At 42.4% G+C, this 16431-nt stretch overlaps 1 protein-coding gene across 5 annotated transcripts in view; it reads left to right on the top strand.

Moving 5' to 3' along the window:
- Nucleotides 1-2171: 2171 nt before the first annotated feature.
- The window catches only part of Dlec1 (DLEC1 cilia and flagella associated protein), a 61159-nt gene continuing 46899 nt past the window's right edge, over nucleotides 2172-16431 (top strand). For 3 of the 5 annotated variants that reach the window (XR_015439511.1, XM_087182067.1, XM_087182065.1), the window contains exons 1-6: nucleotides 2173-2736; nucleotides 6319-6469; nucleotides 11682-11792; nucleotides 13092-13285; nucleotides 13476-13696; nucleotides 14854-14932. Coding sequence is in view for 3 of the 5 variants with exons in the window: in XM_087182067.1 (XP_087038193.1) it covers nucleotides 2335-2736; nucleotides 6319-6469; nucleotides 11682-11792; nucleotides 13092-13285; nucleotides 13476-13696; nucleotides 14854-14932 (1158 nt within the window). In the remaining 2 variants the exon portion in view is untranslated. Of the gene's footprint in view, nucleotides 2737-6318; nucleotides 6470-11681; nucleotides 11793-13091; nucleotides 13286-13475; nucleotides 13697-14853; nucleotides 14933-16431 lie in introns of those variants that run through there. The other 2 variants (XM_087182066.1, XM_087182068.1) reach the window with 2 other exon arrangements.

The following is a 16431-nucleotide window of genomic DNA, read 5'->3' as shown; positions in this document are numbered from 1 at the left end:
AACTCATCTCAGGAAGTGGATTTCAGGGTACAATGTGAGCAGACACACCCCTGAGTAGAACGTGGTTATGATGCCACCTAAAAGCAGAAGCCATGGTGTGCGGATGACAGTGGTCAATGTGATGTCAAGATGCCACCTGAGAAAGAGCAATCCTTTTCCCCATCTCAGTGCATGATATAATCACCCCCTCGACCACACAGACATGACATCTGGGAGTCATTCTGGTCCCTCTTTCTCATCTGCCATCATCTATCAGTAAGTCTTGTTAACTCTACCTTTTGGATCTATCTCTAATCCATTTCCCTCACCCTCACGCAAGCTCCTTTGTCTCTTTCCCAACCTTGTGTAATAGCTTCCTAATTGATCTCATCTCCCATTATTCTCACAGCAACCAGTAATCTTGGTACAGTAAAATAAAGAGCTATGACATGCCTCAAGTTAAGATGCTTGATGGTCCTCACACTCTCCTCAGCATAAAGTTCACATTTCCTAATGTGGCCTAGGTCTCACCTGTTTCATCCCTCCACCTTCAAACTCTTTCCATTTCACTTCTGAGTCTCTTGCAGCTCCTCGCACATGCAGCCTTCTCTCCCAGCTTTTGCATACATGCCCTTTCCCCCTTCTCCTCTGGCTTACTCCTGAGTAAGTACTTACTTCCTGAGTAAGTACTTACTTCCTTTTTCCCACTAAAAAAACAATCAGGTGTCATTTACATACAGTAAAATCCAACCTTTACTGTGAAGTTTGACAGACTCATATGGTTGTGTAACCACTACCACACCCAAAATACAGCACAGTTCCATGTCCTGTCTTCCTCATGTCCCTATGTTAGCTCTAGCCTCTGTCCCCAGCTCCTGTCAACTACTGACCTGTTTTCTGTTTGGCATTTTTCTGGAAGGCACTATAAGTGGACTCATTCAGTGGATATATTGGATTCTAATGGGTTTTTCTTACCTAAGCATAGCAAAATGCACTTGAGAGTCATCGTGCTCTTATGTGTTTTATTTTTATTCTGGTACTGGGGATCAAACTCAGGACCTTGAGCTTGCAAGGCAGGCACATTGCCACTGAGCTAAATCCCCGGCCCTGTGTTTTATCAAAAGTCTATTTACCGCTGCTGGGTGTGGTGGCACATGTTTGTAATCCCAGTTACTTGGGAGGCTGAGGCAGGAGAATTCCAATTTCAGGGCCAGCTTGGGCAACTTAGAACTTTTTAAAAAAAAAAAAAAGGTCTAGGCATGTAGCTCTGTGGTAAAGTGTGCTGGGTCAATCCTCAGTACTGGAAAAAAGTTCTGTTCTCTTTTTATGACTAAAGTAGTATTAAATTGTATTGATAATACTACAGTTTATTTCCCCCCAATTTTGGGTGATTACAAATAAATGACCATAAACATTTCTGTACAAGGTTTTGTGTGCATGGTTTTCATTTCACTTGGAGAAATCCCTCTCAGTAAGGCTGCTGTATGTTTAACTTTATAAGAAACTGCTAAACTGTTTTCCAGAATTGTACTAGTTTGTATTCTCATTCACAATATACAGAATTCCAGTTGCTCCATATCCTCAGCAGCACTTGTTTTGTCCCTTGAGAAAATTCAAGTAATTTTAAAATTTATTTTGGCCATTTTACTAAGTGTGTGGTAATATCACATTGTGGTTTTTAAGTTCCACTCCCCGATGACAATGATGTTGAGTGTACTCATTCTTTTAAATCGCTACCTGGTCTTCATTTTTTCCAAGAAGCCACTGCTTGTCATACACACTAATGTCTTGTTCTCCTTTGGGATTCCATGACAAATAGTTGCAGTTATCTCCACCTGGACCTTAATACATCTTACACACACACACACACACACACACACACACACAGAAGCAGCATCTTACTTCCTTTGGTATCTTGAGCTCCCAGCACAGGGCCTGAAACAGAATCTTTATACAACCAATATAAAATGAGTGAATGAACAACTGATGGACACAGTAAAGAATAAATGTATGAAGGCAGGTAATCAGAACCTGGCTTTGCAATCAGACTGGCCTGACTGTATCTTGCCCTTTTCTCCATAGATACCTCATACTCACTAATCTGGTTTTTTTTGGGGGGGGGGTACCGGGAATCGAACTCGGGTCCTTGCGCTTGCGCAGCAGGCGGCAAAACCGCTGAGCTAAATCCCCAGCCGCTATATTTACTAATCTGTCCTTAAAAAGGGGTAACGGTGAGGTTGCGAGAGTTTCCGATGAGGACACCATTGGGACGCAGACGAAGAGGGAGGCAAAGCGGAAGGGGCGGCGCCGGAAGCTGAAGTGCTGTGAGGAGAAGTTAGCGGCGTCTCAGTTGCCATGGAGATCAGCACCAGAGAGGCGCGGAGGTCTGAGGAATCCCAGTACGAGTTGACAAAGTCGTCACAGACCTCGCGTCTGGCCGGGTCCATTAGCTCCAACCAGATCAGTGGGAAGTCCTCCTTGCCGTCCTCTGTCGCCCTCTCCGAGGTCTTACACTACAGCTTCTCGGCCCGGCCCCGCAGAGTCGGGTCCCTGGCGCAGCAGCCGCACCCGGAGCCGCAGCTTCTGCGTCCACGCCCCTCCTCGCTGCGCAGCCAAGACATCTCGCACTTGCTCACTCGAGTCTTCCGCAACTTGTACTCGGTGGAGGTGATCGGGGAGGACGTGAGCGCCAGCTTGATCCAGGCCCGCGGCAGCGAGAATGCGCGCCACGAGGAGTTCGTGGACCAGCTGCAGCAGGTAACCCACTCCGCAGCCTCGCGTGTCGCATCGCGTGTGCGGACGGTGCCCGAGACCCGGACCGCCCCGCAGGACTCAGCACCGGGTCCGTGTTAGCCTTGGCCGGTGCCAGTCAGTGTTTCAATTCCCTGCCGCAGTGAAGCCGACATTCCCTAGAAAGACACTAAACGAGTATGCAAATACACACTACTACACTCAAATAGCATGTTTTTGTAGCGACTATCTACTATGCATATATATATATATATTGCATATACAAGATAGATAAGATGACTAGCGTAAACCACTGAGTAATTGTTCTCTGGAGGTGATACAGCCAAGAGCCACTCCTTCCATTGGTCTGCCTTTCTATCAGGAGCCACAATCTAGACTAAAGAAGCCACGCCCAGATTTTCGGAAGCACTCTCAAGCTTAACAGCAACTCTGCTTCTTCATCTGTTCAGACAGGAAACCAGCTGTCTTGGGTTCTCTGTGCTGAGGTTTTCTCTGCCCAAATTCCCTTCAGTTTGAGGTCACTCCATCTCCCACCCCACCGTCTTGCCGGGTGCCTCCTGCCCTTCAGATCTGCCTCTCTTCTGTGCTCCATTCTGTCCTCTATCTGTCTGCCCCTGAAGTGACTTACGTCCAACCCCTCTCCCTGCCCCAGCTTCATTCATTCTTTTAACACGTTTATTGTCTACCATGTGCCATGTTGTGTTCTGGACAGTGAGGATTCAGTCAGGAGCGAGATACAGGTGTGTGAGTGTACACACACAAGCAGCCTGTCCTCTATAGCTTACAATCTAACTGGTGTACTTAAACTTTAATATGAGTGTCTATGTGGTATGTGATACTGCTGGGACTAGCCTTACCCTGTCATGGGTTATAGGTTTCCTGAAACCCAGGCAGGACCCCTGGATGGGGCTCATTGTGCTATTCTTTGGGCTGCACATTCACTCTGCTAAGACTTCAGCCAACCCAGGCCAGACCTTGCTCTTGAATTTCTAGCTCTCATCTGTGTCATTTACAGGAGCCAGAATATGTGAAGCATTGTTAACCTATAAACCTTCCGACCTAGTCCATTAGAGACTACCTCTTTAATAGCTTTCCTGCAAATAGCTACTATTCCTGGGTCTGAACTGGCAGAGTGATTCTGCTTTTAAATATAAGGTTTGGCACCGTACCTGCCTTGTAAGTGCAAGGTCCTGAGTTCGATCCCTGGTGGATGCACATTGAGGCCATACTCTTAAGTGAAATAAATAGGACACCCGTGTAAATACTGAATACTTTCTCTGGTGTGAGAAACTGAAAGTGTAAATAAGGATTAAAATGAATAATTGATAATGTGAAATAGGAAGAAAAGGTCCAAAGGGGTAGGGGAAGTGGGAGGGGTAGGGGAAAAGAAAGAAGGGAAAGGAAAAAGTATTAGAAAAGGAAAAAATGGAAACAAAGTCTTTGTAAAGAGGGAGGGGTGGAGGAGTTGAAGGGAGGGTAGGGGAATGGGGAAAAAATAAGAACCAAGGGCCGGGGATTTAGCTCAGTGGTTCCAGCGCCTGCTTCGCAAGCGCAAGGTCCAAGTTCGATCCCCGGTACCAAAAAAAACAAAAAACAAAAAACAAAAAACCAAGATACATCATATAAAGGTAGAAGTTCCCAATGATAAATGTAAATGTATTGTATACCTAAAATGTACCAATATAAGAATTTAAGGAAAAAAAAGTCTAGGGCTTTGTGCTGGGTGTGATGACATACGCTTATCATCTCGGCCACTCAGAGGGCAGAAGTAGGAGGACTGGAAGTTCAAGGCCAGGCTGGACAACTTAGCAAGACTGTCTCAAGCAAAAGAAAAAAAAGGCTGGAGATGTAGTTCAGGGGTAGAGTGCCTCTGGCTTTGATTCCATTACCATGCACGCAAAAGAAAGGCTTTGCACTCTTTTGAAGATGTAAATAATTCAAGCTGGGTGTGGTCCTCCCTTGCCAGCTTCCGGAGTAGGTGGGAAGACCAGAAGATACCATTGTGCCTTGACTTGAGTCCTCCCCATACTCATTGACTGCTGGTTTCTCCCAGGTCCACCTATAGAAGTATTGTGTGGTCTAATGATTAAAAGCAAATGCTCTGGAACCACACACTCTAGGTTTGAATCCTGGCTCCACTATATACCATTTGTATGACCTTGGGAAATCTTTACTTCTGTATGCGTCAGTTTCCTTGTCTATAAAGTGGAGGTAGTTTTCTACACTGTAGGTTGGTGTGAGGATAAAATGTGTCAGTTCAGTTAAAGATTTACAACACAGTGTTTACAACATGGTAGGTGCTCAGTAAGTGATAATTGGTAGTTTATTTTGATATGATGCTGATTCCCACTTCCAAGAATTAGGGTCAGGGGTTCTCAGCAGTTCCAAATGATAGTATAAAGCAAAGTACTTTATGTTTAACAAATGAACTGTCCTGGCCATTGTCTCCTGTGAGGGAGTTTCCTGGCCTCAAGAACATTGAGTTACCTACTCCTAGCCTTCATTATAGTCTCATTCATATTCCATCATAACACTTTTAAGAGTCTGTTCCACTTATTTGTATCTTTTCCTGACCCTTCCTGCTAAAATGTAAACTCCTTGAAAGCAGAAACCATATTTGATGCATTTTTCTCAAGTGTACATGGCAAATGCACAATAAATCTTTATTAAAATAACGATTAAATAAATATCTTTGAAGTTCTGTCAGCTCTAGGAAAACAATAGAGAACACTATTCGCCAGCACAGAATGTCTTGAATATTACCTTTACCAGTGAGCACTTTGCTTCTTGCCTTGAGAATTCTGAGCTTGAAAATATGGATCAGAAGCTTGCATGGCTGACTAGTCAATCTGTAATTAGTCTTGAGGTGTGAACTGGGCATCTAGGTTGGGTTCTTTGGATGCAGATGCTGTGACAGAGTCTAGGCTACAAGTTGTTTATTATCAGTAAACACCTGTAAGAAGGAAAAGGAGAGAAAGCAGGATTGAGCCACTGAAGATGCTGAATGGTAATGAGGACCCAGTAAACTTGGCAGATGCAATAGGTTGCCCTGGAGAAAGTACTGACTGTTCAAGTTTTTGTCTTTGGGTCAAAATAGCTAAGCTTTTATATATTCTTCTGTCTTTCAGTCACCAGGTGTGGATCATTAGAAAGGACCTCATGAGCTTTTTCCAGCAGCTTAGGTAGACTGATTGGGGTTGACAGCTGGAAGCTGTCTGCTGACTGCGCTGCTTATAGCTGGGAAGTGTGAGACTCCCTCTCTGAACTGGGATCTGGGTTGCCCCACAGGTAATGTGCTAAGTACCTACAGGTAGTGTGTTTGGGTTTCACAGTGTGGATAGCAGCTCTCTTTCCTCTGAAACCATGAAAAGGGGTACCAAGCTTGGCTCTGTTACTGATCTTACTGTGAAACCTTTAGTTCCTTTCCTACCATGAGTCTCAGTTTTCACATCTGGTAGGTTGGACCAAATGACTGAAATATTTCTCTGGCTTTTCTGCACTTCATTGTAAGTGTTGATATGGGGATGGGACAGAGTAAAGCTATGGAAGCTCACCATATTTCTTTGCATTTGATCATCCACCTGCCAGATTCGGGAGCTCTATAAGCAGCGGCTGGATGAGGTTGAGATGTTGGAGAGACATATTACTCAGGCCTGTGCCCGGGCCCTTGCTGAAACAGAGCGAGCCTCCAACCAGGCCCAAACACATGTGCTGGAGAACCCCATCAAGTTGCCTCCAGGTGTGTATAAAAAAATGCCCGTATGCCTGCTCCTGCATCCTCACCTGTTACTATGATCCTGTATTCACTCCATTGCCAATTCTCTTTTTCTCAACATTGGGAGAGCAAGTTGCAGACATATGTTTTATACCACAAAGCACTCACTCCAGGGTGCACAGTACAGAACAGGAAAACAGGTAAACAACATCCAGCCCTCCAAGTGAGGGAATCAGCACTGGTGTGACACTGGTTTCCCGCCCATAGAGCCCAGTCAGATCACACTAGCCATCTCACCACGGCTCTTTCTGCTCCCTGGCCTAGGACACTATCCGGGATGTCATGTGACATGTATTTGGCAGATATTTTTCCAGGATCCTTCATTTGCAGTGCTTCCTTGATCTTGTTGTTTTTGACAGTTCTGACTGGGCTTTCGCTCTGTAGCATGGCTCTGTCTGATGTTGCCCCATGATGAGACCCAGGCCATGTATTCCATAACTTACGCTGGGTTCATCTCACTGTGGCACACTGGGGGCACAGGTGATGGTAACTTCCATCACCTGGGTAGTTGGTATCTGCCAGACTTCTCCACAGTGTCTTCAGAATACATTATCTTATTCCTGATAAAAATTCCAGCACCAGCACCTACCTGGTAACCACAGGGTCCTGAGTTCAATCCTACACCCCCCCCCCACACACAAAAGAAATTCCATCACCATGCCACTAGCATTCACTGGAAATTCTTTTAACTACCTCAGTGGTGATATTTTCTTTAATCAACTGATGTGTTGTTTCTTCCGTAGTCTAGATTTAATTTATTTCAGCATTATAGTGTCACTTAACTTGTTCTTATAATCCCTGTATTTTTTGTGCAGTGGTACCTCGGCTCACAAACTTAATTTGTTCTACAATTTTGGAAAAGATGGCCATGTTTGTGTTCATGCGGGAAAGATAGCCATGGTAGTGTTTGTCACTCAATGCGGTTTGCAAACAAAAACAAATTTTGCCAAATGCTTCTGTTTGCAAACCACATTGTTTGCAAACCACATTGTTTGCAAACAAAAGCATTCATGACCAAGGTACCCACTGTAAATTTAGTGATAATTAGTTCTAGAGACTTTTTGAGGTTTATGTTCAATTTTGATATGTGTGTATGAGAAGAGGGGCAAGACCATTTCTTAGGTGGTGCTGTATGATCCTTCTGGAGGGACGTGATATCCGGTTGTGTCTTTGGGTGATATTAATAGCCTTTTTAATTTTTAGGGGCTATAAATTATAATGAAATGCAAATAGCAATGGTAACTCTATCATTCATTTTTGTCAGCTAAAATACTTTAAGAGAAACTTTTCAGCAACTAACCTGATTATCCTCAGGTATGGATAGGATTTCTTCTTTTCCTTTATTTGCCAGTTTTAAAATAATGAGTTGGTTCCCCTATCTTCCACAGGTGACAAAGGAGGTTTGTTTGGTTGTTTTAGTGTCTTTATGAGTGCCTGGATGTTATAACTACAATTCTATTATTGTCTTTACTGATGCTTAAGTTGTCCTACCTTGGGCCAGTCTTTTTAAATTGACTTTTGACTCTTTTGACAATCATTGTCTTTGAAAACCTCCTTGCTTTTTGGAAGACTAAGTCATTTCAGGCTTATCTTGTACATATCTCGCCTCAAAATCAGCCATTTCTTCAAGAAGGCTTGATTTCTTCCCACTTCCTTCAAAGCCTTTGATATATATTTCTACAGCTTTAAAAAAATCATCATTTTCCAGTACAGTAGGCAGAAAGTAACACATTTATGGTTATGATGACTATCATATTTGTGACCTACAGGAGAGGATTTAGAAAGAGGGAGAAGTTGGGCCAGGGATTTAGCTCAGTGGTTCAGCCGACTGCCTCGCAAGCGCAAGGTCCCGAGTTAAATCCTCAGTACCAAAAAAAAAAAAAAAAGAAAGAAAAGAAAGAGGGAGAAGTGGAAAAGATAATGCCTATGAAAGGCTTTTTTTTTTCTTTTTGTTGTGTTTGTGTGTGTGTGTTTTTGAGACAGGGCCTCACTATGTAGTCCAGGTCAGCCTTGAACTCACTGTGTAGCCAGGGCTGGCTTTGAACTTGCCATCCTCCTTCCACTGCCTTTTGAGTGCTAGAAAGGCACTGATACTTGTAAAGGGCTACTAGGGACCAGATGCATGCTGGGTGTCACATAGGTTATTCCAGTGAATCCTTCCAATAACCTTTTAGTTGGGTTTTCTCTCTGTTTTCCAGGAACAGGAACTAAATAACTCCTCCAATCACAGCTCGTAAGGGTAGGGCGTGGGTGATTTTAATTTGGTTGTGTCTCCAGTCATGGCCCATCTGTTTCTTGGGTTGGAAGAATTGTTGACCTGGCATAGAGTCCCAGGTGCATGGATGACTTCCTTAGGGTGTGGCTCTGAGCTTGAGGCCATATCCTTTGTCAGGCCTGCCACCTCCAATGCTGAGGTCCAGTTAGAGAGTAAACACGTGGGTGCAGATTCCGTGTGTCTTATTGTTTTCCCCTCCACTACAGTTGAAGTTAACTCCCAGAATCCTCTGTCAACTGTGGTCCTTCCAGCATCAGATAATACAGATTTCAGCAGAGATTATTGCTATCATATTCTCAAGGAGCTTTATTGATTGCTTCATGTCCCCAGAACTGTGGGAGTCAAATACAGTCTCATCTTTAGTAGGATCTTTTCCTCACAAGATCAGGGGAGATTAAATAGTTAACTGTGTTTTATTGTTGTTTTTTGATGAAAGTGAAATAAAATAACAAGAGCTGGGAAACAAACACCAATTAGGAGAGTTTTTTTTTAATGCTATTCATTTTACTTTTTACCCAAGGTAATGTTATGATTGGCTGTTATTGGTTACCTGGTTTCTCAGCCTTCTGCTGTTACGGTGTCTTTCTTTTATTACACAAGTGGCAGAAATAGCAACTTCCATCTAACTCCATGGACATCTGTCTGGTCTGTGCTTTTTAAGGCAGCGTGAGGTGACCTCAGGACTTCTTTTATAACTTAGATAACTTGGAGTGAAAAAACTCTCCTAAAACTTTGATTATTTGAGGCATAAGATAGCATTTTTTCTGCTTGCTAATACAAATGTCACAAGATGGAAAGCATTCATGAACTTTCCAAATAGGGAAAAAGAACAGGACTCTACATAACATCTTGTGCTTTCATTCCTGCCCCTTGCTAGTAACTTGTCCCTGTTACTTTTTTGGAGAATGAAAATAACTAGTCCTTTGCAGAATAGGAGCCATGGGGTCAATGTGCACTCTTTCCAGAAGGAGGAAGATAGTCACAAGGCCAGTATAATAAGTTTTCTACAGGTCCAGTAGTGACATGGAAAGACATTCTCTAAAGATCTGATAAACAAACTGTACCCAGCTCCTACAGATATATCTTTCCTAACCACCCCCACCCTGGGGGTGGACTGTGGATAGAATGGTATCAGAAGAGAGAGGATACATCTTGTCACATGGCCTTTGCTCTTATCATTGGATATTTCACATAAGCCATCACCAAAGTCCTTGGGAACTGGGTTGGATTGTATCAACTTGACATTGCTGCCACTCCCTGCCAAGGTCTCCTTTGCCAAGGAGAGGTCAGGGACTACATTTCCTGAAGGAATGCACCTCTCAATTATGGTTCCAAGAAAGATCTGCTGAAGAGAGGCCCTGAGTGAGTTCTGGAAGGGCTGACCATTAATCTTGATGATTCAGTGCCTGTTCGTTTTGAAGCAGCTCCCAAATAACTTCCTGAGAAACTCCTGCTTCAGTGCTGTGAACTGCCATTGTTACAATGGTTTCCCAGACCTTTTCTCCCCTAATCTGTAATTCCCTATATTAAAATCCTTCCTATTTGAGATGCATAAAGTGGTTTCTGATTTCCTGACTATTATAGTAACTAAGCCAAAACCCTAGAGTTCTCAGTTAGCATGTATGATGGGGTAAATAGGCATTCTTTGCTTTCCTCCTCTTCCTCACTGGTCATAAGAGACCTTCAAGAGGAAAGACCATGTGACAGTGCCATGTCTTAAGATACTATTGGTAAATTGAGCAAAAAACAAACTTTGAAAACCCCCAAGTTTTCCACTTATCCTATTTGCTTATTTTTATCAAAATAATAAATATACATGGTTTAAGCCTCCACCTGTACATGTCAGTGTAAATTATTCCAGAAACATAGAATATAAAGTATGAAGAATGAACCATAATATAAAACATGGACTATAGGTAATAATGATGTGTCAGTGCAGATCTGTCAGCTATAGCAAATGTACTACTCCGATGGTGTATGTCAATAGTAGGGAATGTACCTATGGGGGCAGAGGAACATGGAGAGTCTCTGTACTTCTCTTGCAATTTTGCTGATCACTTAAAACTGCTCTGTTTTAATAAAAGCTTCCATCTCACTGCTCCCAGCCTTAGTCCACTTCCCAAGGGTAACCTTTTCTAGTTTTAATTCTTCTGGATACCTCTATATAATGTTATTTATATGATATATAAGTAATATGTCTTTACTTCTATTTCTTGGCTCACCAGCCATAGATATTATCAACTTCCTAGTTTATTAAGTGAGGTCTTTTCTCTTATGTGTCTTTAGATCAGTGGGAGGTTGGCTGATTTAGCTGAGCTTGGTTGGCTGGGCTGGCTTCAAGCTGTAGGTCCTGCTGAGCTTGGCTTATGGCTATAGTTTGGGCTCAACTCTGTTCCCCATGGATATATGCCAGTGTCCAAGATGAAGGGGAAAGGAAGCTCTTCTCTGATGATGGCCAAAGTACAAGAGGGAATGGTCACTGTGTAAGCACATTTCAAATCCTGCTGACATCTCACTGGTCAAAGACAAGGGTGAAGATGTGTACTCTGTCTCTAGTAAGGTGGACTGCAAAGTCATATTTCAAGGACGTGTGTACAGGGAAGGTGAAGAATTGGGGTCATTTATTCCAGCTACCTTATGTCTGTTAATTTTATTTTTTATAGATCTTCCTGTGCATAAGAGTATTTTAGCTGAAGTAATACCCAAACACAGCCCAGTGGTTAGACTCTTTTAAGTGGTGGATAAATACTGTTTAATTCCTTAAACCTCAGCACTACCACAGGGTTCTGAGAAGGAATTTCCTTCAATTGTTTAGGATTGGAGGATGAAGAAAGTTTAGGTGCAGCTTCTTCCACCTCAATCTGGCTTGAAATGCTTTTGTCCTTGTTCTCCTCTGTGTAGTGAAGACTGTCTTCAGGTGGTGTGTTGACAGCGAATTGCTACAGAAGCATCATTTGATCTGCCCAGAAGATTACTACAGCAATACAGTGCCATTTTTCTCTGCACCCAAAGGTAATGTGTCTTACCCTCAGAGCCTCAGAGATCATGCCACAGAAATTATATAGTAGCAGGGCCACATCAGCCAGCTTTACGGCCATTTCCTTGTTCTTAGAGTTTTCCCTCCTTTTCTTTAATTTTTATAGTGACGATTGGGAGGGTCACATCTGAGTGTGCCAGTTCCTTACTAACTTTCTTCACACCATCAAGATAGAAATTCCAACTCTTGCATGTGGAATATGGTGCTCTTGTTAGCTGCCCAACACCCAGAGGTCTGCAAAAGTTCAGATGTAGTTGAATGAACCAAGAGGGGGAAGGGAGTGAAGAAATAAAAGAGTAAAGGGTGGAGGCAGAACATGGACAGGGTCTTATCCATACAGGAAAAGAGCAGCTTTTCTGCCATTGAGAATGGAGGGAAGGATGGGTTGGCAAGTAGAAAAGGTGCGTGCGTGTGTGCATGTGTGCGTGTTATTAGGCCAGTTTCCTGTAATCAGCAAGGCAGGATAGTCTGAGAATGAGTAAGGTGGGAGGCTGTTTGATGGGCTTAAACAAGAAGACAGATTTTGGAAGAGTTACTGTGTGGTTGGGGAAAAGTCACCAGGCGTCCTGTGGTAAAGCATCGAGGTTGTCTAGTGATGCCGGGCTCGAAAGACAAACAGCCCCACTCAGTGGTACTATGTGATAATCTCTGGCACTTTGGAGCTTAGAAGGCATGTGGGGTAAAAAGATGGGACCCAGATAATTGAGAAAAGAGTGAAGGAAGTGACAGGAGAATCAAGTCTCTTGGGATACTAAGCCACTTAGCATTTTATAGTTAGATGGACGCTGACTATCTAATGCAAGTAAATGAAGATGGACCCAACAGGTACTGAGGACTTTCTACGCATTGTGCTAAAAATGTGTGTTTGGGTACCAGTGTCATTGCATTCTTGCTAGCGATGATTGTTCTCAGTTAGCCTTTAGGGGATGTTCTTATGGGTGTAAAAAGCTAATATAGATATTAATTCCTCATGTAAGATTTTTATGAAGGATGTTCACATCTGGGATGTGTGTACATGTGTGTTTGAAAATGGTCAATTCATGTTCTTTGCCTGTGTTAGGAAATTGAAAGATATTTTAACCCTTTAGTCCCAGGTCTCAAATGCATGGATTAAGTTCCAGGAGTAATTCATATGGTGAAGAGCAATTATATCTGGTGTAGTAAATTGTGAACTTTTAGGTTGAAATATCAATTTGACCATAGCTTTGGTGGTTTTATTTGGTTCACTTCCTACCCTTGTTACTGCAACTCAGTTTGTTTCCTTGGTGCCATAGGTGCCTTCCACCCTGGATGTTCAGAGCTGACATTCAGTTATGAGAAGCATTCCATCCCAAAGGCAGACAAGAAGCTTCCAGTGTCCTGCAGAGAGAAGCTTCCTGCATTTGCAGATGAGTTCGACTATACTGTGGACAGCCTGACATGGGACTCAACTCCTGAGGCTAAACAAAAGACCAAAGAAACCGCCAAGGTTGGTTTTGAAGGCTGTGCACAGCACTGTGTGTGAGCACTGGGGAGGGGGAATTTGGATGACTCAAAAAGTTGTGAAGAACATCCAGCAAAATAGTTTGCATTGGCCGTCTGTGGGTCAGACACTTTGCTAAGATGTCAAAACACCAGTCCCTCGCATGTCATTAATTATGCTTTTGTGTGTTTCAAAGAAAGCAAGTCCACCAAAGAATAAAAAATGGATGAAGCACTTACGAGTGCCGCAGAGAGAACTGGAGCGACTTCAGCTTGCTGGGATGGAGAGTCGCAGCCACTTCCTAAAAAACCCCCGGTTTTTTCCTCCTAACACTCCACATGGAGGCAGGTCTCTTATTTTTCCTCCAAAAAAGCCAGCACTGATAGGAAAATTTTCAAATGGAGAGCCAGAACAGAGGTATGCCTTTCTATGACTTATACTCTCAGAAAATCTGACCCTTTAAGGTAAAACCCAGTATGTCCTGAGCCTGCTCTGGCTATGGAGGCTCTTAGACTTATTTTTCCTTTTGTAGTTCTGGGGATTTAACCCAGGGCCTTCACAGTGAGTTACATTCAGCCCCCCACTTCTTTTTCATTTTGAGACAGGATCTCTTTAAGTCGCTAAATTGTCCAGGTTGGGCTTGAACTTGTGACCCTCCTGGCTCAGCCTCCCAGAGTGCTGGAATTACAGGTGTGTGCCACCATGTGCACTAAGGCTCCTGGACTTTCTGGTGGTGGTGAGGGGGGAGGGTAGCAGTATCAGACTAGGTCTTCAGGGTCACCTACAGATGTGGCCTTTAAATATTTCCCAGGGTCCTGGGCTTATGGTTTTCTGACCTTTTAAGGTCAGAAATAGGAGAAAAGAAAACTAGGGGTTGGTATTGGCCCTTTTTTTGTTTTGACATTTGAATAGCCTGGGTCAAATAGCGGAGTCTCTTATGGGGTACTCGGTTATATCACACACTGCTTCCATGGGATTCATATGTCTTGGGTAATAGCAATGTTTAAAATTTGATTAGCTACAAATAATTAGTGTAAATTGTGATTTTTTTTAAAAAACAGAGTGCCTTTGGCTATATTTCAGTAATTGTCCTGATAAAGAAAATGAGTTCCTTCATGGATTTGTAATTTTAATGGACTGTCAATGATTCTTTTTTTTTTTTTTTTGGTACCAGGGATCAAACTCGGGTCCTTGCGCTTGCACAGCAGGCGGCGAAACCACTGAGCTAAATCCTGGCCCAATGCTTCTTTATTAGACATTTGATATCTTTTTATAAAGAAAAGACTAATATTTGAAAATAAAAATTGTATGCAAATGCACTTAACATATTTGTGTTTAAGCTTCCAGAGTTTTTCCTATGTATATTGAAAATTTTATACATAGCTACACATGATTTCATGAAGATTGGATCATGGTTTATTTTGTAATCTGCTTAAACAAAAACAGTGAAAAAGCTCCATGAATGCCATATTGTGGGTATCTTTGATGGCTTGGGTGTATTTAGTTTTGCATTATTCAATCACTATGCAGTACTTGTGTAGCTAAAACTTTTTCTTCCCTCTTTCTTCCCATAGTTGTGCAAATACTCCAGTGTTCCTAGCCAAGCCATCAACTGTATTTTTCACAGATTATGAAATTGGACCCGTTTATGAGGTAGAAATCTTGATTCATTGAAGATCTTACCCCATTTCCTTTTTTATTAAAAAAAAATCTTTATTAATTTTGAGCCATATACAAAGCTAGGGCAAAGAAGGCAATCTGCTCTCATGGGCCCATCACCCAGCCTCAGCAGAATCCTACAGTTTGGAGATCTGGTTTCACCTGTGACCACCCCTACAACTTCTTCATGTCTGTGGCCCTGTGGCCATTCAGATGCTTGGAAGGGAAACTACATGCATGGCATTCTTCAGTTATTACTTGTGTAAGCCTCTCTAATAGTTAAGGACTTTTTAAAAACAACCTTAATGCTATATTCACATTCAGGGATATGAGCAATGATTCATTAATATCAACTAATATGTAATCAAGTTTGATCTTCCTCCATTTGATTAATAAGTCAGTTGCTTTCTGTGAATCAGAATCTAAACATTGCATTTGACTAAAAATAACTCTTTAATCTCCCTTAGTTGAGAACAGTTCCTCCCTTATACTCTGCTTTTTAAAAATGCCACTTATTTGTTGAAGAAACTGTAACTTCTTCATCCTGGATTTGGCTAATTGCCTTATTGTGGTGACATTAAACTCATCCCTTTATTCTCCACATCATCTGTAAACTGGTAATTAGACGGAGAGGTTTGGTTAGATTCAGTTTCAATTCTTTTTCTCCTTTCCTCTTCCCTTCCTCCTTCCTTCTTTCCTTTTCTTTGGGTTGCTCAGGCTGGACTTAACTTCTGGGCTCAAGCAATCCTCCTGCCTGTGTCTCTCGAGTAGCTGGGACTCTAGGTGTGCACCTCTGCACTGGGCTTCATGATTTTTCTTTTTGTCAGAGGTACTTCTTGGTGGTGCTCTTTATTTCTTTTCTTTTCTTTTCTTTCTTTTGTTTTTTGGTACTGGGGATTGAACTCAGGAGCTTGTGCTTGTGAGGCAGGTGGTGGCACCAATGAGCTAAATCTCCAGTGGTGCTGATTATTTCTTACTGCATTACATCAGGAGGAAGCATAACCGGGCTTCCTAGTACCAGTAATGAATGGTTGCAGGTGTTGTTAGCCTGACTCATCCTTTATAAAGTTCTTATCAACCTTTCATTTAATTGTTAGCAGGCTTAGATAACTGTTGCCTTCAACCATTTTTTTTTAAATTAGAAGTTACAAAATGGGATTTCTAGTATTGTTATTCCATCTACATTTATTAGCTGTGATTTTCTATTTTAAAAAGCCTTCCCTCAAATTTTTCTTCCTATTTCCTTTTCCTTATACTTTCCTTACATAATAGTTTATCATTTCAATTCTACCATTTTTTTCTCCCTTTGGAGCCATAATCATATATCTGTATCACCTCTCCTTACTCTTCTCTGCCCCTTCACAGTATATCCAGAGGTTTCTCCGAGAGAGATTTCCTTATTGCTTTTCCCAGCCCTTTTCTGAATGCTGGCTTCCCACCCTTCTGGGGAATCAGGTGAAGATTAAGCTTAGCAGTTGCCAGCTCCACTCACC

Source organism: Heterocephalus glaber, unplaced genomic scaffold (genome assembly GCF_053883595.1).
Source record: "Heterocephalus glaber isolate CG9 unplaced genomic scaffold, H.glaber_assembly_v1.0 deba00001472, whole genome shotgun sequence".
NCBI classification, from domain to species: domain Eukaryota; kingdom Metazoa; phylum Chordata; class Mammalia; order Rodentia; family Bathyergidae; genus Heterocephalus; species Heterocephalus glaber.
Note: the sequence above shows the minus strand (reverse complement) of the source record. Positions and strands in the feature narration are given on the sequence as shown.